This window comes from Podarcis vaucheri, assembly GCF_965113315.1.
Source record: "Podarcis vaucheri genome assembly, chromosome: 13".
NCBI lineage: Eukaryota > Metazoa > Chordata > Lepidosauria > Squamata > Lacertidae > Podarcis > Podarcis vaucheri.
The window spans coordinates 3,687,795-3,710,319 of record NC_138751.1 but is presented as its reverse complement, the minus strand read 5'-3'; the positions used below and the strand labels follow the sequence as shown (position 1 = coordinate 3,710,319).

The 22,525-nt window shown below is 48.5% G+C and overlaps 2 protein-coding genes across 17 annotated transcripts in view; both read left to right on the top strand.

Moving 5' to 3' along the window:
• DLG4 (discs large MAGUK scaffold protein 4) overlaps positions 1-4,110 on the top strand; it is a 147,319-nt gene extending 143,209 nt beyond the window's left edge. For all 16 annotated transcript variants that reach the window (XM_082197579.1, XM_082197578.1, XM_082197577.1 and 13 more), the window contains one exon: positions 1,516-4,110. In XM_082197579.1, the coding sequence (XP_082053705.1) occupies positions 1,516-1,622 (107 nt within the window). In that variant the 3' untranslated portion in view covers positions 1,623-4,110. The remainder of the gene's footprint in view (positions 1-1,515) is intronic.
• Positions 4,111-11,279: 7,169 nt separating this feature from the next.
• LOC309518062 (asialoglycoprotein receptor 1-like) lies at positions 11,280-22,525 on the top strand. The gene is made up of 9 exons (XM_082197871.1): positions 11,280-11,434; positions 12,725-12,828; positions 14,630-14,755; positions 14,887-14,982; positions 15,606-15,677; positions 18,347-18,439; positions 19,807-19,958; positions 20,742-20,848; positions 22,238-22,525. Exons 2-9 carry the CDS (start codon positions 12,759-12,761, stop codon positions 22,386-22,388), a joined length of 867 nt encoding a protein of 288 aa, XP_082053997.1. The 5' UTR covers positions 11,280-11,434; positions 12,725-12,758; the 3' UTR covers positions 22,389-22,525.

Sequence of the window (22,525 nt, the reverse complement as noted above, 5' to 3'; positions counted from 1 at the left end):
CTTGCCCCCTCTTTTGCTTTCCGTGCATCAGCCCTGGGCACAATTCACTGAAGGCTTAAGTCGGCGGAGGTGGGGAGGGGCAGCCTCAGGCTGCTTTTGGACTTTTCAGAGAAGGGAAGTGGCTCATTGGTGAAAGCATCTGCCTTGTGTGCAGAAAGTCCCAGATTTAATCCCTGACAGTATCTCCAGGTAAGAGTTGGGAATGTCCACTGCCTGGAAGTCTGGAGTGCCACTGCTGCCAGTCACTGGGCACATCAAAACATGGGAAGAAGCCTGCAGCTGGAACAGCTCAAAGGGGAACCATTTAGTCCAGCACTCGGTTCTCAAAAGTGGCCAACCATGGGAAAACCACAAGCAGGACCGGAGCACAACAGCACCTCCTTACCTCTGGTTGCCAGCGTGCATAGCCATTATGATTAGTAACCAGAAGCGGCTGCTGTGGTCTAAATCACCGATCAGAAGGTCGGCAGTTTGAATCCTGCCACGGGGTGGGCTCCCATTGCTCGGTCCCAGCTCCTGCCAACCTAGCCGTTCGAAAGCACACCAGTGCAAGTAGATCAATAGGTACCGCTCTGGCGGGAAGTTAAACAGCTTTTCCGTGCACTGCTCTGGCTCGCCAGAAGCGGCTTGGTCATGCTGGCCACAAGACCCAGAAAAACTGTCTGCGGACAAACACTGGCTCCCTCGGCCAGTAAAGCGAGATGAGCATCACAACCCCAGAGTCGTTCACGACTGGACTTAACTGTCAGGGGTCCTTTACCTTTTAGCGGCCTCATCCTCCAGTGTACCTATGATTTCCTCCTATTGGAAGGAGCTTCAGCACCTATCCAATTCCTCCCCACTGTAGGAATTGTGGGCATACAGTTGATGCAGGTGGGCTTGACTTGCATAATCCAGGTTCGTCCCTTAACCAAGGCCACCGTGTGGGGCTCAGTGGATGGCCAGGAGCCTACATCTGACAAAGTCGGCTATAGCCCACGAAAGCTTATGCCACAACAGTTTTGTTAGTCTTTAAGGTGCCGCAAGACTCTTGATGCATCCAGGCCAGAGCAGAGATGGTGGGGCCGATTGGCATGAGGCCTAATCCTAGTCCCCCGGTAGAGGCAAAGGGGGACCCTTTGGCCTACATTTCCCATATGGTGGGCCCATAACCAGCTCTGCTACAACAGGCATTCTGGGAATCCCCTCTTGCCGGGAGCTGAATATCAGCTGCTGGGAGCCACAGGAGAGGAGAGAGTGGTGCTTTGCTCAGATCCTGCCTCCGGTCTTCCCATTGAAGCATCTTCTTGGCCGCTGTAAGAACAGAATGCTGGACTCGATGTGCCATTGACCTGACCCAGCAGGGCTCTTAGATCCCGGAAATATCCTCAAGATCCCGGAATGAGCCCCTGGCCTGGTTCAGCAGCCAGCCTCTTCTCAATGTTCTTACTAACTGATCTCTCGGGTTCTGAAAGCAACCCCAGACTCTCTCTCTTTGACACACTCACCCCTTGCCATCTTCTTCTTTCCCCCCAGCCATTGTAGAAGGAGACAGCTTCGAAGAGATCTACCACAAGATCAAAAGAATCATTGAGGAGCTCTCCGGCCCCTACATTTGGATCCCGGCTCGCGAGAGACTTTAGGAGCTTAATGTGAACTGATATTTCCCGGAAGGGATGGCAAAACCAACCACCACCGAATCTGCGACAGAGCTGTCCTCTCTGGAGAGGGGGACCGACTCTTGTCTCTTGCCACTGAACTTAGCTGTTTGGTTAATATTTTGGGGATGGGTGGGGATGTCTTGGGACAGGCTTCTTTCGTTTCTTCCGTTGACTCTTTAATCTTCTCCATTTTTGTTTTCCTTTTTCCTTTCTTTTTTTCTTTTCTTCTTCTTGCGTGATCCGGCTCCCCCACCCCTAATCCTGATTCAAAACCGCTCCCGTTTTAATTTCTGCAGCAAATGTGGGGCTTTCTTCCATCCCCAACAGCGCTAGCGCATGCATGCTGTCATTTGGGGGGGCAGGTGGTGGCACAGGGGAAGAATGGGGGGGTTCTTAGATTCTGGTCTGTTTCGTTTTACAAGCAGCAAGGTGGAGGGGGAGGCACACGCAGACTCTGAACTCGGAGAGAGAAAGACTGAAACAAACTTATTGTGGGAGAGAAGAGAGAGATATTTTTTAAGAAAAACTTTCTGCAAATGGAAGCCACTTTTGATGAGTTTACTTTCCAGGACTCCCACCCCTTTTTCCCAGTGATTCAGAAGAAAAGAAGGCATTGTTGCTGAAGAGTTTTAAAGTTCCCTGATTGTGGATGGATCATTAGGGCAGAGAAGAGGGATGGGGATTCCGGAGGGTTTTTTAAATTTTGGAAGGAGGAGCAACATTGCACACTCGTTAAAAGAATCACAACAAATTCACCAAGCTGTTTTCTGCTGTTTTAAAAAATAAAAAACCTGACTATTTTCCCCTTGGAAGGAAACAAGGATACCTTTTTCCGTTCCTTCCCTCTTTTGTTTTGGCTGAATAATATTCTACGATTGAAACAAGCACAGACCCAGGACTGATGAATCCAAGATAATCCTCGCTTGCAAGAATGGCCTGATGGTGACGATGACTTTGGGATATAATATATCTATATCTATATATCTATATATAGATATATATATATTATTTTCAGTTGAATTTTTCTCAGTTTTTGATTTTCTCTTTCATTTTGTTTTGTTTTGTTCCTCTTCAGTGCATGAAGTTTACTTTTGTGGCTTCAAAATTTAGCAGAAAAAGGATAACAAAAAATAATAATAACAATAATCATGGAACCATTTTTGCTAATCCAGCAATCTATATTTTTCTTTCTGGGGGAGGGAGAGGAGAGAGAAAAAAAGAAGAGAAAGGTTGGGGGGAAAAGGGAAATAGAGTTTTTTTGATGTCCTGTGACTATTTTTTGGGGTCATATCAAGTATTTTGGTGCGGCTGTGCGTGATGTATGAAAAAAAAATACACAGAGGAGAACAGTTTTAGTGGGTGGGAGATATATTTCGGAGGGCTGTTTTAAGTTCACTTTGAAGATTTTAATTTCCAAATCTAATGGATTAATTATTATTTTTTGTATATAAAGAAAAAAAAACAGAGATTGGACTTGGGGGTTGGGGGAGTTGGAGATATTTAGCCCCCAACCCCACTGCTCCAGCCACTGCTGGCCCCCGGCAAGACACAAAACTCTCCAAAAGTTAGCCTGTCGGGGGTAGGAGGAAGGTGCCGGGTCAAACTTGTACTCTAGGAAGGAAGAGCTGCTGGTGTGTCAGTGGAGAAGTTTATTTCTGTAGCTGCTGGGAAGTTAAGCAACACAGATTCTCCTCCAAACACTTGAACTAAGCTTTCGCTCGAACCGGGTTCTCCCCTGCCCCACCCTCCAAAAGCAAGCCTCACCCTGACCGTTCATAGGAATAATTTTTAAAATGACAGGGGTTGAATCTGACATTTTAATTATGCCTGAAAAGCATATGTTGGACCTGGTCTAAAAGCTCCGAAGGCTGGCTGCCACCCCACCCCCAGTCCGCCCAAGGAGCGCAAATGTCTTTTTTTTAAACAACCGCTGAATTGAGGCAAAAAACAAGGATAATCTACAGAAAACAAAGGGAAAGATGCAGCTGGAACGGAGGGACAGGGCACAAGGATACCAGTGTTCTTGGAGGGGGGTGGGGCATCCCAGGGCTGTGTTTGCCCCCCCTCCCCCAAAGTCGCCCCAGCTCACACCACTAAATATGCCAATTCACCCACAGGCCAGTGGGGTAAAGCTGGGGGGGGGAGTTTACTCTGGGGAAACTGCCCATCCATGGCAAGATGGCGGCTGTCAGGTGTGGCCTCTGATCCTGGTTTAAACAGTTTGATCTGGCCCTCTGCCCCCCCTCTTCAGGCCCTTCTAAAAGTGTGCCGTTTCAAGCAGGGCAGCCCAGGTTCCTGGACTCCCTGGGTTTTCCAAGAGGGCCCAGAAGGGATCGGACACTTTGCGTCTCTTCTCCTGGCCCCCCCTCCCCTCCCAGTAACGCTCGCTGAACACAATGGGTGCCTCCCATCACACTGATTTGTTAAGGGCTTTCCTCCCAAGGGAATGGGGTTCCTGGTGCCAACCCCCTCCCCCCCCAAAAAAAAACACACCAGTGTGTTGGCATGGAAGGGGTTGGTCAGGCGCAGAAGGTTCTTCTTCCCCCTCCCCTGGGGCATTATTTAAAAAACAAACAAACAGGATGTAATTGGAGGTTGTTTCTTGCTGGGGGCCACGTGAAGTTTGTTTGGGGTGGGCGGGTGGGTGGGGAGATATAAGAGTATTTTGCATAGAAATATTATCGCCTTCGGCAACGAATAATTAAAAACCAATGAAAAACCCATGTGCTTGTGTGGCTGTGTGATTTGCTTCGGGCGGGGAAGAGGAGGAATAGTTGTGTTAACTTCAGAATCACTTCTGTTTTCATCCTAAATACCAGGGGTGGCCAGCTCCCAAGAGACAGCGATCTACTCACCGAATTAAGGACTGGCAGTGATCTACCCCCTTCCCCTTTTTGGAGGTTCAGGTCAAAGTTGTTGAGTAGCGCTGTGGGTTAAACCACAGAGCCTAGGGCTTGCCGATCAGAAGGTTGGCGGTTCGAATCCCTGTGATGGGGTGAGCTCCCGTTGCTCGGCTCCTGCCCACCTAGCAGTTCGAAAGCACGTCAAAAGTGCAAGTAGATAAATAGGTACCGCTTCGGTGGGAAGGTAAACGGTGTTTCCGTGTGCTGCTCTGGCTCGCCAGAAGCGGCTTAGTCCTGCTGGCCACATGACCCAGAAGCTGTACGCTGGCTCCCTCGGCCAGTAAAGCGAGATGAGTGCCTCAACCCCAGAGTCGGCCACGACTGGACCTAAGGTCAGGGGTCCCTTTACCTTAAACCACATTTTTTGGGGGGTGCATGGCAAAAGTGTTGAGCTTTATTTAGGGGAGCCAAACTGGGGTAGCCAGTAATCTACCACAGGCGTCTACCGGTACATCACAAACTACCTATTGGACGTGCCTGCTATATACTGTATTTTCTGGCGTATAAGACTACTTTTTAACCCAGGAAAATCTTCTCAAAAGTCGGGGGTCGTCTTATACGCTGGCTACAGCAGCAGCTCCTGCAGCAACTCCCCACCAAAGGATAAAACGACAGCAAATTAAATCAGAGGACACCAAGCTCTCTATATTAAGCAGAAATACGCTTGAAAATTGGCCCCAGAAGCACCTGGCCACCGGGAAGTGGAACGATTTCTGAGCCGGACTGGAGACCGGTTTTTTAAATTTTTATTTGGTGTGCGTTGGAAGAGGGGTAGTCTTATATGGCGAGTATATCCCAAACTCTATATTTGAACTGGAACAGTTGGGGGGTCGTCTTATACGCCCAATTGTCTTATACGCTGGAAAATACGGTACATAAGAATGTAAGGTGTCATCACGCTCTGCAATTTGCATGGCTGCCACTAGGTGGCCACACCAACTGCAGCATGTGGGATAGCAGGCTGGTCCAGGGAAGCTCCCTCCATTAAACGGGCCTGCAGCAATGTTGAGGGGTGGGTTTAATTTACACCATAGTTTTGCAAGCTGCTGTGTGGAGCACCTTGCCCTCCTCCCACTTCAGTGCCTGCAACGAGATTTAATTGGGGGCAGGGAAAGGCCCTTCACACAGTCGTTTAGCAAGCAGCTCTGTGCAGCGTGACACGTACAGTGGTGCCCCGCAAGACGGAAAACTCGCTAGACGAAAGAGTTTTCCGTTTTGGAGGTGCTTCGCAAAACGAATCTCCTATGGGCTTGCTTCGCAAGACGACAATGTCTTGCGAGTTCCTGCTGGTTCCCCCCCTTTTTCTAAGCCGCTAAGCCGCTTATCAGCTGATCCGATCAGCAGATAAGCCGCTAAAAGCCGCTAATAGCGCTAATCCGTCAATGGGCTTGCTTCGCAAGACGAAAAAACCGCTAGACGAAGAGAATCACAGAATGGATTCTTTTCGTCTTGCAAGGCACCACTGTACAATGATAGCAAACTCAAGTTCTCAGTGCCAATGGCTACTGTCATCCCAGTGGGACCTCTGGAAAACAAGAACATAGGAAGAGCCCTGCAGCTGGATCAGGCCACAGATGATGCACCTTCTCATGGTGGCCACCAAGGTGTTCCAGGTATTCAGAGGGATGCAGCTTTTGAATGTGGAGGTGTGAGACGGGTGTCAGGGGTGTATGTGCTGCTGCTGCTGGAAATTGTAGTCCAAAACATCTGGGGGCCCCAGGTTTGGAATGGTTGGTGTCTACGAAGATCAATAAATAACCGTATTTGACTTCTCTCACTTAAAAATGAAAGCTGGGTCCTTTTGCATGCGAAACAAAAAAGGCGATAGGATTGTTTGGTGCACTTAATTTCACTTATTTTGAAGAAAATGTGGAAAAAAACTTCGTTCCTGACCCTGATCGGCTGTTTTGAAAGCTGAAAATGCAGTCCTTCCCTGGAGAGAGAGCAAAAGTATGTTGACAGTGCAAAGATCACTTGAAGGGGCCTGGAGAAGGTTGGCGGAAGGGGGCCGCGGGAGACACTGGACAGCTGAAAAAAGGAAATGGAAGGACCCGCTTTGTAGGGTCTGTTCCACAAACCTGCATAGGAGCCATGTACTTCCATATTTCTGGAAACTCGTGATAAGGATCCTTGCCAAACCTTGTCAGGAGAGGCCAGCTCTTTTGCAGCCATTCTCTAAAGCAATCAGTGGCGTAGCGTGGGGGGTTAGGGGGCGCAAATCCACGGGTTAGGGGGCGCAAATTACTTGCCTTGCCCCGGGTGCTGACAACCCACGCTACGCCACTGATTGTCCACAGGGACACGAAGGTGCAATGATCCCATGGTCGCTGGGGAGCAGTCTGATCCACTAGGCAGTCTGATCCACTTGTGTTGCTTTCAGGCAGCATCTCACCTGCCTGCTTACAAAACAGTCCAGGTGGTGGTGCTAGCTGTTTTCAACCTTTTCCAGTCCACGGCTGCCTTGATCAACTCCCCTCTGGGGAAACACCTTCCAAGCTTCAAAAGCCCAGCAAGGTCACCCGCTGCCTGCAGAGCCGGCAGCCTCTCACAGGATTAGTGGCCCAATAGAGACACAAGAGGGCATCAGAAGAAGGAGGGAAGGAAAGAGGGACGGAGGCCATTGTTGCCTGTGGCACCCCTCACCATCATTCAAGGCACCCCCAGGGTGTCTATTTGTCTATTCCTCTTTTAAGCCATCCAAGCTGGTGGTCATAACTGCCTCCAGTGGCAGGGAGTTCCATAGTTTAACTCCGTGCAGAAGCACTTTCTTCTATCTGCCCTGAATCTTCCAACATTCAGCTACATGGGATGTCCACAAATTCGACTATTACGAGAGGGAGGAAATTATTATTATTATTATTATTATTATTATTATTATTATTATTATTATTATTTATATCCTGGCCACCTGGATGGGTTTCTCCATTCACTCTGGGTGCCTTACAACGGAATATTAAAATACAATAACCAATTAAACATTAAAAGCTTCCCTAAAAAGGGCTGCCTTCAGATATACTGGACCGAGGCCGTTTAGGGCTTTCAAGATTAGCACCAATACTTTGAATTGTGCTCAGAAACAACTGGGAGCCAGTGTAGGTCTTTCAAGACGGGTGTTACACAGTCTCAACGGCCGCTCCCAGTTACCAGTCTAGCTGCCGCATTCTGGATTAGTTGTAGTTTCCAAGTCGCCTTCCAAAGTAGCCCCACATAGAGCGCATTGCAGTAGTCCAAGCGAGAGATAACTAGAGCATGCGCCACTCTGGCAAGACAGGAAAGCTTTTCTCTCTTTGCTTTCTCCGCCCCACGCATAATTTTATAAACTTCCATCGCTTCATCTCTTACCCGCCTTTTCTCGAGACTGAAAAGCTGCAAATATGGCTTCCTTTCCTCACTGGGAAGCTTCCTCCTCCTCTGTCTCAACGTTGCCTTTGTGGAATTCATCAGTAGCAGGCTAGAGTTGCGTGTTTCTGCTTGTCATTAGCTCTGGCGCCACCTACTGTTGGCCTCCCAACCTCCGACCCTACCAGTCGCAAATGGGTACCAGCCACCACCACCCTAGCAGGACATCCCAGGGACCACAGGCTAGATCAGACCTCTCTAGCATCTGAGACAAAGATCACCCTGCACTGCCAATGGCTTCTCTGAAGCCCTGACCCAGCCCAAGGCAGAGCTGAGGTGGAAGGTAAAGGGACCCCTGACCATTAGGTCCAGTCGTGGCTGACTCTGGGGTTGCAGCGCTCATCTCGCTTTACTGGCCAAGGGAGCCGGCGTACAGCTTCCGGATCACGTGGCCAGCATGACTAAGCCGCTTCTGGTGAACCAGAGCAGCGCACGGAAACGCCATTTACCTTCCCGCCAGAGCGGTACCTATTTATCTATTTTCACTTTGACGTGCTTTTGAACTGCTAGGTGGGCAGGAGCAGAGACCGAGCAACGGGAGCTCACCCCATCATTGCAGGGATTTGAACCACAACCTTCTGAGAGGGCATTGCAATAGGTGACTTAGGTCTGAAGGAGCCCAAGCAGTCCTGGAACCCTGAGATGCCCACAGACTGGTGGCATTGTTAGTGACCCCCAGAAGCAGGACTCTGCACTCTGGTTTCCCGCTGAGCGCTTTGTTCATTTAGCAAGATTTATACGCTGCTGAATCGGAAAATCTCTATGCAGCTTGCAAAATGTTCATTTAAATTAGCCATCAAAACAGACTTTAAAAATAGTAGACACTTCTAAGAAACAAGATTACGGTGCATTCAAATTACAAGAAACGAGATTCCTATTAAACATGAGGAAGAACTTTCTGATGGGAAGGGCTGTTTGATGGTGAAATGGACTTCCTTGGAAGATGGGCAGCTGTCTGCCAGCTCCACCTGGTATGCAGGATGAGACCCTCCCTGCCCGCAGACTGTCTCTCCAGAGTGGCGCATGCTCTGGTTTTCTCCCGCTTGGACTACTGCAATGCGCTCTGTGTGGGGCTACCTTTGAAGGTGACACCTTCGGTCGCCCCAGTTGCAACAAAACATGTCTCTCCCATATCAGTCTCTACAGCCACAACAGGCACTGTAATTCTCCAACAGCCTAAGCCCAGTTTACCTGAAGGAGTGTCTCCATCCCCATCGTTCTGCCCGGACACTGAGGTCCAGCGCCGAGGGCCTTCTGGCGGTTCCCTCCCTGCAAGAAGTGAAACTACAGGGAACCAGGCAGAGGGCCTTCTCGGTGGTGGCGCCCGCCCTGTGGAACGCCCTCCCAGCAGATGTCAAGGAAATAAACAACTATCTGACTTTTAGAAGACATCTGAAGGCAACCCTTTTTAAGGAAGTTTTTAATGTTTGATGTTTTATTGTGTTTTTAATATTCTGTTGGGAGCCACCCAGAGTGGCTGGGGAAGCCCAGCCAGATGGGCGGGATATAAATAAATTATTATTATTATTATTATTATTATTATTATTATTATTATTATTACTACTACTACTACTACCACTACTTCTTCTTCTTCTTCTTCTACTACTACTACTACTACTGTGAAGGGAACCTGTACTTCTGAATGTGGTGTTACGCTACAGCCTCCAGGTATCACGGGTGAAAACAGAGATGCCCACAGTGGTGGTCTATCAGGGACAGATTTCCTATGCCCCATGGCAAAAAATGATGGTCACAGCCCTGGAACCAAGGCAGAACCTGGGGCACCTTCAAAGAAAGCAGAGCCACCCTGCTTAAAACGGGGAAACTGGAAGGTCTTGCAGGAGCGAATCCCAAAAGTGAATTCTGTGTTGTGGGCAGATGGGACCCCCCCTTCTTTTGTGCATCATTATCCTGCTGTTCTGGGACGCAGGTGGCACTGTGGTCTAAATCACAGAGTCTAGGACTTGCTGAACAGAAGGTCGGCGGTTCGAATCCCCACGACAGGGTGAGCTCCCGTTGCTCAGTCCCTGCTCCTGCCAACCTAGCAGTTCGAAAGCATGTCAAAGTGCAAGTAGATAAATAGGTACCGCTCCGGCGGGAAGGTAAACGGCGTTTCTGTGCGCTGCTCTGGTTTGCCAGAAGCGGCTTAGTCCTGCTGGCCACATGACCCGGAAGCTGTACACCGGCTCCCTCGGCCAGTAAAGCGAGATGAGCGCTGCAACCCCAGAGTCGGCCACGACTGGACCTAATAGTCAGGGGTCCCTTTACCTTTATCTTGCTGTTCTGTTCTACGTGACCGAAAATGACTTCTGTACAGTAGGTGGAACCCTGAATTCTGAGAAGATTATACACAGAAACACACACACACACACAAGAATTTGTTTTTCTATCAGCAACTTTCCCCTTCCAGCTTGGGGAAAAGAGGAAGCTAGAGGAAAACACTCCCCTTTGTGGTATTCATGGACTCAATGCCATCGTGGCACATGCCATTCCAGTAAAATTTGGTGGCATTTTGCAGGCCTTTCCTGTTGTGAAAAAGGAGCTGTGATTTATCCTGCAGTTGCAAAGTAAGGACATCGGAGGAGGCCGGTTGAATCAGGACTGCAGCCTAGGAAGCTCCCTGGAGAGTAGGAAGTCAACTGTCCCAACCACTTGCTTTTCATCCTGCTGGCAACTGCTATACAGAGGTAGACTGCCCCTGAAGATGGAGGGTCCATTTGTTGTTGTTTAGTCGTTTAGTCATGTCCGCCTCTTTGTGTCCCCCTGGACCAGAGCACACCAGGCACTCCTGTCTTCCACTGCCTCCCGCAGTTTGGTCAAACTCATGCTGGTCGCTTCGATAACACTGTCCCACCATCTCGTCCTCCGTCGTCCCCTTCTCCTTGTGCCCTCCATCTTTCCCAACATCAGGGTCTTTTCCAGGGAGTCTTCTCTTCTCATGAGGTGGCCAAAGTCTTGGAGCCTCAGCTTCAGGATCTGTCCTCCCAGTGAGCACTCAGAGCTGATTTCCTTCAGAATGGAGAGTGTATACAACATCTATGTGAACCGAGAAATGTTGGAGGGGATGAGCTACTGCAGTAAAAAGTTTTCCTCTGAGCCTTGGAAGATTTAGGGCATATAAAAGAAAGGGCCTCTTCATGTAGACTGTGGAACTCACTCCCACTGGAGACACCAAATTGTTTGGCTTTGAAAGAGGAAACGTGATCTTGGCTTCTATGTTTTGTTTGCTTTCTGGTTCCCCTCTTTCAGCTCAACTTCCACTTTTCAAGGAATGCCTGAGAGGGAACTTAGCCCCAGTTCAACTATGGGGGGGGGGAGGCAACCCAGAGGTTGGGCTTCCCCTGATGTCACCGCTTTGCGGTTTTGGAAAGCTCTAAATATGACCGTCCCCTGGGAGAAGGAAACACATGGGCCAAGATAACCCACGAGTGTCAGGCAGACGGACAGAAACCCTGACCCACCCCTGCCTGGGAGACAAATAAAGAAGCAAAGGTAGGACTGGGGGGGCTCCTAATCCCAGTTTGGACCCGCTGGGTGGCACTCCAGGGAACTGGGATTGGGTGGGCGATGTCCTTGCAAATTCCCATGCGCAGAGGGTGCCTTTTGGAGCAGGACTTCGAAACAGACTTCAAGACGAGGAGCGGGGGGGGGGGAGCTCTGTGAGGGGACTAAGGGGGTCTCCTCACAACCGTCCGCACCTGAAGAAAAAGACAGCTCCCAGAATCCTTTGGGGGAAGCCGGTTCTGTTCAAAGTGGTCTCATAGCGCTTTTTATTTTAATTTTTTATTGTATAACATATAAAACACATACACATACATTTACACAATGCACATACACCACACACTACCTAATTTCCATAACGTAAAACATACCTACATTACTCTATATAATACCTACCTATACTATACATGGGACACGGGTGGCGCTGTGGGTTAAACCACAGAGCCTAGGACTTGCCGATCAGAAGGTCGGCGGTTCGAATCCCCGCAACGGGGTGAGCTCCTGTTGCTCGGTCCCTGCTCCTGCCAACCTAGCAGTTCGAAAGCACCTCAAAGTGCAAGTAGATAAATAGGTGCCGCTCCGGCGGGAAGGTAAACGGCGTTTCCGTGCGCTGCTGTGGTTCGCCAGAAGCGGCTTAGTCATGCTGACCCGGAAGCTGTACGCCGGCTCCCTCAGCCAGTAAAGCGAGATGAGCACCACAACCCCAGAGTCGGCCACGACTGGACCTAATGGTCAGGGGTCCCTTTACCTTTACCTTTAAGAAGTAAACAGTAACAACTTTTGGAATGCAGTTAAACTTTGTTTGCGTCTACTCTTCTTTGTTACCTTGAGAACCTGACTGAGATTAAGTGATTTTACCAGGGAGGACCTGGTTGGTGGCAGCGGATTAGTGGTGTACGGGTCAATAGTCTGTGAGACGACAGGGGGCTCCACAAAGACCTTTAAAGTCAGTCTTGTTGACATTGAGAAGGAGCTTACGGAAATGGAGAAGAAGTCAGGGGTAGCACAGAGACGATCCGCAGCACCCATATCTCTTTGGTGGCCCCTGGTCTGGCCTGTCCATAGCCCAGGACTACCTCCAGATGTTTTGGGTGTTGACTGCTTTTCAGGGCTACTGTACCTTCAATTAAAAGCTTGCCCTCTTGCAGCTGGCTGGGTCGGATGGGACTCGTGGTCCAAAACAGTTGGAGGGCACCAGGTTGGGGAAGGCTAGCTCCACCAATCCGTTAATTTCACCCTGGCTCTTTGTTTACTTCTCACCTCCTTCTGCCCTCCACACAGGCATCTCTGACCCAGTTCTGGAGCCCGATTCACAATGAGCCGGAACTACAACGACCTTGTGACAATGAGTGAGGAGGGTGACTGTGAAATTCAGCTCCGAAATGGTATGTCGTCTAGGTGGGATTTTGACGTGGGCAAAGAGGGATATGGGGAAGCAGGTCTACATAGGGAAAGGCTAATAATAATAATAATAATAATAATAATAATAATAATAATAATTTATTATTTGTACCCTGCCCATCTGGTTGGGCTTCCCCAGCCACTCTGGGCGGCTTCCAAAAAAATATTAAAATACTGTAATACATCAAACATTAAAAGCTTCCCTAAACAGGGCTGCCTTCAGATGTCTTCTAAAAGTCTGGTAGTTTTTGTTCTCTTTGACAAGGGCGTTGGGAGGGCGTTCCACAAGGTGGGCGCCACCACCGAGAAGGCCCTCTGCCTGGTTCCCTGTAACCTCACTTCTCGCAGGGAGGGAACCGCCAGAAGGCCCTCGGAGCTGGACCTCAGCGTCCGGGCAGAACGGTGGGGGGTGGAGATGCTCCTTCAGGTATACTGGACTGAGGCCGTTTAGGGCTTTCAAGGTCAGCACCAACACTCTGAATTGTGCTCGGAAACGTACTGGGAGCCAATGTAGGTCTTTCAAGACCGGTGTGATATGGTATTGGCAGCTGCTCCCAGTCACCAGTCTGGCCTGTCTCCTTCTGGCCTGTCAGCTAAGAATAGCCATGGGGTCCTTGTGCGATGGGTGAGGACCAAGGAAGTTAGTGAAGCTAGCTCTGTTGACCCGTGCCTACCTTCCTGAGAGAGCAAGGACTAGTTCAAGATTGATTACTTCCAAGAAATGAGCATACCATACAGTCACATCTGACACCTACAAATCCACTGCAACTCTATAAAATGTAGGCGGACTCCCCACTAGCCTTTTTCTCTGGAATTGGGTAGGGGTTCCTTGGGGCTACAGTGTCTTCAGTTAAAATGTTCCTTCCTTCTCTCCACCACACGCCATAGTAGCTGTGAGGTCTTTTGGCACTTCCTGCTGAGTGTCGCTGAGGGATTATAGTGATTAAGGTAAAGGGACTCCTGACTACTAGGTCCAGTCGTGGCCGACTCTGGGGTTGTGGCGCTCATCTCGCTTTATTGGCCGAGGGAGCTGGTCTACAGCTTCCGGGTCATGTGGCCAGCAGGACTAAGTCGTTTCTGGCGAACCAGAGCAGCGCACGGAAATGCCGTTTACCTTCCTGCCGGAGTGGTACCTATTTATCTACTTGCACTTTGACTTGCTAGGTTGGCAGGAGCAGGGACCGAGCAACGGGCGCTCACCCTGTTGCAGGGTTTTGAACCGCCGACCTTCTGATCGGCAAGTCCTAGGCTCTGTGGTTTAACCCACAGCGCCACCCGTGTCCCATCCTTATGCCATATAATTATGAACTATTACTGATCACGCTATAACTAAAATTTGTAATTCAACAAATCAGTATGACAAATTCAGCCCACACTTTCCCCGTCTCATAATCTTTCTGTCTCTGATCCCTGTCCCTTCTCCACCTCCTCTTCCTCTCAAACGTTGGCCTGCTTTCCACCCTTCCTTCAGTCACCCTCTTTCTGAGCTTCCCCTCCATCTATGAACTCTGCTCACTCCCTGGCCTTCCCTACAAAACTCCTCCTTTCCTTTAGGGCCTGTGTGAAACCACTTTCCCCCTGGGTGACAATTTCCCCTTCCCTCAAAGAAGCTGGCCTGCAAACATCCCGACCCTTTTTACTGCCTGGTTGCTTGGAATGCTCATAAACATCACAGCGTTGCAGCCAAGTGGTGTCAAGCAACGTTGACAGATAAATTACTGGAGAAGATCTAAAACGCAAGGTGGAGTTGAGGGTGGATTCCTGACCGATGTCCCTTCTCCTCAGCCTCCCAGAAACACTCCCCGGGCCTATCATGGAGGCAACGAATCTGCCCCAGCCATCGCCTGGTCCTGATCCTGCTGGGAGTGGGCGCCATCCTCACCATCACAGTCATTGTCTTTGGCGCCAAAGGTGAGTTCTTCATCATTTGAAGGGAGAACGTTTAAGCCTGTCGTGGCCTCCTGTCTGGATTGCTTTAAAAGAGGACTGTGTAGATCCAGAAGGACATGTCATATGTTCTTATGTTCTTACCCCCACCCCAGGCAGTGACCACATCTCTCAGTTATTGGGGTTGAAGGATGAAATCACAAGCATGAATCAAAGTGTTGGTGAAGGGATGGTCGCTTCCCAGCACAAGGGTAAGTGAAGGCAGCACCGTGGGTGCAAAGGAAAGTGAAACCTGTTCTTTTCTTTTCTTTTTCAATATATTTTTATTATTTTCATTAATAAAACATAAAATATAACAACATTACAATAATCAATCAAATGCATTTGCTCCGCTGAGTTCATGACTTCCCTCCCTCCCTTCAACTGGTTTCCTGCTTCCTCATAAATTGTACACGCCTTTCTATTGTTGGTTTCTGTCCTTTAATACATATCCAATCCTTCTATTGTCTATGGTCAGATACTATTACTATACAGTCATACCTCATGTTACGTTTGCTTCATCTTACGTTTTTTCAGGTTGTGTCTCGCGGAGACCCGGAAGTACTGAAAAGGGTTACTTCCGGGTTTCACCGCTGACGCATGCGCACAAGCGCCAAATCACAGCGCGCACCTGCGCAGATACGGTGCTTCAGGTTGCGGGCTTTTCATGTTGCGAACGGGCCTCTGGAATAGATCCTGTTCGCAACCAGAGGTACCACTGTACTGTGTTGCAGAATTTATGTCAGTTCTGCTAGTGTCTTGGGCTTTTTACAATAGCCTCCAACAATAGCTACCTTTTTACAATAGCTACCAACCCCAATTTGTGCATTTGCAGAGGCAGACACGGAAGCGAAAATGAAAGACCTGGAGGGGAAGGTCAAAGAGCTAGCAGAGAAAGCGGAAGCAGGTGAGTTGAGGAGGCATAACCTGGTGCAAAATGTCTCCACAGAGAACTTGGGCAATCACTTCTGAAGGCAGCAATACTTCTGGAATCACTCTTGTGCTCGGATCCTGTTTGTGGGTTTCCCTATTGAGGCAACTGGGCGGCCACTGTGAGAACAGGATGCTGGACTAGGTGGGTCACTGGCCTGATCCAGCCAAAGGCTCTTCCTGTGTCCTCTCCCCAGCATCTTAAAAAGCAGAGACATCACCTTGCCAACAAAGGTCCGTATAGTTAAAGCCATGGTTTTCCCAATAGTGATGTATGGAAGTGAGAGCTGGACCATCAAGAAGGTTGATGGCCGAAGAATGGATGCTTTTGAATTCAGTGCTGGAGGAGACTCTTGAGAGTCCCATGGACTGCAAGGAGATCCAACTGATCCATTATGAAGGAAATCATCCCTGAGTGCTCACTGGAAGGGCAGATCCTGAAGCTGAGGCTCCAAGACTTTGGCCTCCTCATGAGAAGAGAAGACTCCCTGGAAAAGACCCTGATGTTGGGAAAGACGGAGGGCACAAGGAGAAGGGGACGACGGAGGACGAGATGGTGGGACAGTGTTCTCGAAGCTACAAAAATGAGTTTGACCAGACTGCGGGAGGCAGTGGAAGACAGGCTGGCCTGGCGTGTTCTGGTCCAGGGGGCCACGAAGAGGCGGACATGACTAAACAACAACAACAACATGTCCTCTCCCAATACTGACAATCCTCCACCTTCAGGATGTAATAAGGCAGCAGCCTGGAGCCCCTGCAGATGTTTAAGTATGGGAACCTGTGAGCAGGATGCGAGCAAAAGAGCAACTCTCCCGTCCTGGGGTTTCCAGCAACTGGTGTTCAGAATCATCGCTTCCTCTGACTCTGATGGGAGAGCGTTGCAGTTCTAGCTTATAGCTAGTAGAATGTATGCTAGGCGGGTGTTTAAAAATTTCATTTGCTGCATCCTATGGGGAAATTTCAGGAGGGAGGAGAGCAGGGGATAGAAACCTTTTTCTTTTTATAAATGATATTTATTAAGTTTGCCAATTTAACGACCCAATAAAAACCACATTCAATCATTCCAAATTAAAATACAACAAAACGGCCAAAGAAGCATGTCAAATTATAAATCCTTGGTTGACTTCCCACGCTCTGAAGTTCAGGGAGTGATGATCTAATATTGTTAACACATCCTTAATTAGTCAGATAGACCTGATAAACGGAAGAGGCAGGAATGAAGATTTGGAGATATGCTTCAGAGGTCCAGACTATGGGGAGCCCGAAAAAAATTAATAATTACAATTTGGACTATTATTTGGTGGGGTTTTTTATTTTTAATTGGATTATGATTCGGATATCTTGATTGGGTGTTTTTATTGGACAATCAATAAAAATGATTAAAAAAAAAAAGATAGTCCCGATAAACATTTCTGATGTTGATCCTTCATTTATTTTTAACAGTTCTTTTAAACAAGTCCTTTGTAGTTCTGTGTGAAATATTGTCCTGTAATCCAACGTTCACTTTCACTTTCTTAATGTGTCACAGCCAAGGTTGAGAGAGATGTCGCCTTTTTTGCCATTCGCGCTGGGCAGATATCCAAAATTCCCTCCTGTCATCTTTTTCCAGCTGCTAGCGAATTGATGTTTCTGTAAAAAAAAAAACAACGCCACAGTTCCCATCATAAATTCTTTTTATCATTCCATTAAAGGTCTTTGCCAGAATCATAGTCCAGATTTCACACAGTCAATTTTGTAGCTAAACCATAACAATAACGTTAGCAAGACACTCTTTCAGCCCCGCTTGCTTATTTCAAACCGTCCTTCGGGGAAGATTTGCCAAAAAACAGCAAATGCGAACTATATCAAGAGGAAGTAATGGAGGCTCGCTTCCTCCAAGATACCGATAGTTGCAAGGAAAGTCCTTCTCCAGGTCGAATCCTTGGCACCCCGTGGCTGAATCAGTTAGCAGAGTACTTTATCTCCCCTAGTTCAGAGCATGTCTGTTAGTTAAGTCCGAATTTTATCTTAAAAAAGCAGGTGTCCGCTGCTCATGACGACAGCTTTGGAGAGTTGCCAAAACACACAGTAAAATTCCTTCAGAGTGGGCAGCAGGTATCGGACAATCTGTGGGTGAAGCATTGGGAGGATAATTACTCCCATATTATCCTCGATTAGCACAAAAAGGCTCCACTGGAATGGGTACAGCCATTCGCCATGGCAGACAAAGAGTTTGGATTTGATACCCCGCTTTATTACTACCTGAAGGAGTCTCAAGGCGGCTCACATTCTCCTTTCCCTTCCTCCCCCACAACAAACACTCTGTGAGGTGAGTGGGGCTGAGAGACTTCACAGAAGTGTGACTGGCCCAAGGTCACCCAGCAGCTGCAGGTGGAGGAGCGGGGAATCGAACCCAGTTCCCCAGATTACGAGTCCACCGCTCTTAACCACTACACCACACTGGCTCTCAAACAGGAAGTCCCGATAGAAACCTTTTTCCTGCTTCCGAGATGGAATGGGTATTCCTGCTCCTCCGTGGAGCCTTCGACGTTTCTGCAAATGTTCCTGGTCTGTGTGCATTTCCCCCTCTGAAAGTCAAATGTGGCTGCCTAACTAGCCACCCCCCCCTTTTATGTTTTTTTTCCTCTCTCTCTTCGCTCTCACCAGCCAAGACGCAATTCCTGACCCGGTTGAAAGACATGCAAAAGAGCTTTCGACTCATGTATTGCGAGCTGGAGGATTTCAAGAACAACCGAACAGGTCAGGACGGGGGCAGCCATAAAGCAGGTGGGGTGGGGGGCTAAAGAGGTGGGATGTTCTCCCCAGGGACGCGCGCCAAAAATGTTCCTCAGGCTTTTCACTGATTAATATTGTATAGCCTTTTAAATGTGCCTGGTTTTTTTTTTGGGGGGGTATCGTTTTGCTGCTTTCTTTCATTTAGCTTCATGTTTTTATCCTGTATACTGCCCTGAAATCTTAAGATGAAGGGTGGTATAATAATACTAATAATACTAATACTAATAATAATAGAATTTATATACCGCCCTGTACCCAGAGGTCTCAGAACAAAATCAAAATATAAAACCACAAAATATATAATCGAAATTAAAACCACAAAATATATAATCAAAATTAAAACAACAACCCAATAACGCCCCCCCAACCACATTTTAAAAGGGCTTAGAATAAATAATAATAATAATAATAATAATAATAATAATAATAATATGACGTCAGACATTAAAAACTTCCCTAAAGAGGGCTGCCTTCAGATGTCTTCTGAAAGTTGTGTAGCTTTTTATCTGCTTGACATCTGGTGGGAGGGTGTTCCACAGGGCGGGAGCCACCACCAAGAAGGCCCTCTGCCTGGTTCCCTGCAACCTCACTTCTCGCAGGGAGGGAACCGCCAGAAGGCCCTTGGAGCTGGACCTCAGTGTCCGGGCAGAACGATGGGGGTGGAGACGCTCCTTCAGGTATACTGGGCTGAGGATGTTGGAGAATTACAGTGGTGCCTCGCAAGACGAAATTAATCCGTTCCGCGAGTCTCTTCGTCTAGCGGTTTTTTCGTCTTGCAAATCAACCCTATTAGCGGCTTAGCGGATTAGCGCTATTAGCGGTTTAGCGGCTATTAAAGGCTTAGCGGCTTAGCGGCTTAGCTGCTAAAAGGCTATTAAAGGCTTAGCGGCTTAGAAAAAAGGGGGGGAGCGAAAAAAAATCTCAAGACTCGCAAGACATTTTCGTCTTGCGAAGCAAGCCCATAGGGAAATTCGTCCTGCGAAGCGCATTGAAAAACGGAAAACCCTTTCGTCTAGCGGGTTTTCCGTCTTGCGAGGCATTCGTCTTGCGGGGCACCACTGTACAGCGCCTGTTGTGGCTGTAGAGATGTGTTTTGTTGCAGCTGGGGCGACCGAAGGTGTCTGGTTGTGCTGCTGCAAATGTCCCGTGGCATTTCTTCTCTTTGTGCTCCTCCCTGCGGTCATTCCTCCTCTGGTCACTGCTGGGGACATATGACCTGATAGTCTGTCTTCTGGCTGAAACCAGTGGACGTCCACTGTTTCATTGGGTCTATACAGAATTTGACTATTGCTCCCTTTATCTTCCTCCCTTTGTGTTGTCTGATCTTCCAGCTAACCCAAAGGAATGTTGTCCGAAAGGGTGGGATTTCTTTCGTAAAAGCTGTTACTGGGAGTCTGGAAAGACTAAATCCTGGGAGGAGGCCAAGGTCAACTGTGAAGTCCAAAATGCCCACCTGGTGACCATCGACTCCATTGAGGAACAGGTAGGTACCCAGTGGGTTTTGTGTTGGAGAGAGCGGTTCAGAAGAGATGTGTAGCAGAGTTAGCACTAAAAAAATGTAGTATAAACACCGACAACTGGGAAACACTGGCCTGCGAGTGCTCCAGTTGGAGAACAGCCTTTACCAAAGGTGTCATGGACTTTGAAGACACTCAAGCTCAGGACACAAGGGAGAAATGTGCTAAGAGGAAGGCACGCCTGGCAAATCCACACCGTGATGAACTCCCGCCCGGGAACCAATGTCCCCACTGTGGAAGGACGTGTGGATCCAGAATTGGCCTCCACAGTCACTAACGGACTCATTGTTAAAACCGTGTTTATGGAAGACAATCTTACTCGGGATCGCCAAAGAAGATTGCTCCAAGCACATTGAAACTTGGTTAGATTTACATCTGCCCACTTCCACCTTTAAACAGATGTTCCCCACAAAAATACCTAGACTAGAATAAATCACAGGCACTTGGCTTTGCAAATAGGTGAAGGTTTTACTCACAGAGTTCCAGGCATAACAGCCAACAAGTCACAATCTGTTGGCAGTAAAGCAAATCTATTGGCAGTAAAGCAAAGAAGAAAAAGATTCCCCCTTGCAAAATGGCGTTGAAAATGTGTCATTAGCGCTAGGGTGCTAATGAGTTTTCATTGGGGTTCTCCAAAAATAAAAAAATCGATGTGGAAATGTAAAGAACTGAATTTAAGATGGGGGAAACTGAGAGCAAGTTAAGAGATCCTTCTGTTTCCCTCCCCTCTGTGCTTTTTTCCACGCCAGCAATTTGTGGCCGTCCGCGTGCGCCCGCAATATATGTGGATCGGCTTGACTTACACCAGCGGGAGCTGGAAGTGGGTGGACGGAAGGCCCTATACATTTCGCCAAGGGTAAGTTCATGGGTGAACCCATAATGCAATGTGGGGCACGCTAGGGGCTGGTGCCGTAAAGTAGCAGGCCCCGCCAAAGTCCTTCTGGAGCAAAGACTTTGGCCACCTTCACACCATACGTTCAAAGCCCTGGGGTACAGCTTTAAACAGTCCTGGCTTCCCCCCAGAGGATTCTGGGAGCTGTGGCTTGTTCGGGAGACTTCCGTGAAAGTGCCCGTTCCTCTCACAGAACTACAATTCCCAGATTTCCCTGGGAGGAGGGGTTGTTTGTTAAACCACTCTGGGAATTGCAGCTCTGGGAGCAGAATAGGGGACTGTCTGCGGAGTCTGCCTCCTCGCCTCCCTCTTCCCTCTGTTGTTGCAAATAATAATAATAATAATAATAATAATAATAGTAATAATTAATAATTCAATTTATACACCACCATATACATGGAGGTCTCAGGGTGGTTCACAACAAGACCACAACATAGAAAATCAAACCAAAATTCACCTCTGTTGTTGCATATTATTATTATTATTAATTCAATTTATACACTGCCCTATCCCGGAGGTCACAGGGCAGTTCACAACAAGAGCACAACATAGAAAATCAAACCACAAGCAGTAACCCAATAAACCTGCCCCCCCCAAGCCACATTCTCAAAGGATGTTGGATGTCAATAAGATCAACCAAAGACCCGGTGAAAAAGGAACGTTTTTGCCTGGCACCTAAAGGTGTATAATGAAGGCACCAGGTGAACTTCCCTGGCGAGAGCATCCCTCAGACGGGGAGCCACCACAGAGAAGGCCCCGTTCTCGTGTTGCTACCCTCCGGACTTCTCGAGCAGGTGGCACACGAAGAAGGGCCTCAGAAGATGATCTTAGGGTCTGGGTTGGTTCTTGAGGTACTGCGATCCTGAGCCATTTAAGGCTTTATAGATCAAAACCAACACTTTGAATTGGGCCTGGAATTCAGTGCATTCGGACCAAGATCGGTGAAATATGCTCAAACCGTCTGCTCCAGTGAGCAACCTGAATTCTGCACCGGCTGAAGTTTCTGAACAAAATTATTGCATAGATTCTCTGGGCCCCACCCCCTGTGACATCACTCCAGGACTTCACCAGGGGCCACCCCTAAGACTCAGATTTAGGCCCTGCAGTCTCAGGGTGTGGGGTGCTCCTGACTTGGGAACCCTAATTTGGGCGCAATGGTTCATCAAAGCATGTAGTTTTTGCCTCAGCCTGAGCCCCTGTCCCTCTGGACCTAGAATTTCAACCTCTCAACTCCTTTGCTAAGTAACCAAGTAGATTCCGCGCTCTTGCTTCCCGGGCCTGAACCTGGAGGTGGTTTTGAGGATCGCGACCTGTGTTTTCACCTCTCCTTTCCCTCCCCGTGCCCCCGTCTAGGGACTGGGTTCCAGGTCAGCCAGATAACTCTTCCAGCCATGGACTTTTGGGAGGAGAGAACTGCGTCCACTTCCACAGCGACGGCCGCTGGACCGACGACCACTGCTCTCTCGACTTTGGCTGGATCTGCGAGATGGAGATGACCGATTAAGGCGGCGGAAATTGGGTGTAACCAGGATTTATTTTAGGGGGGCAGGCTTTAGGTTAGTGGGGCCCAGAACCGTGTTACCTGCAACGCAATTGGTCAGTTAGTTAAGTATTTTTATTTATTTACTTGATTGGAGGGCA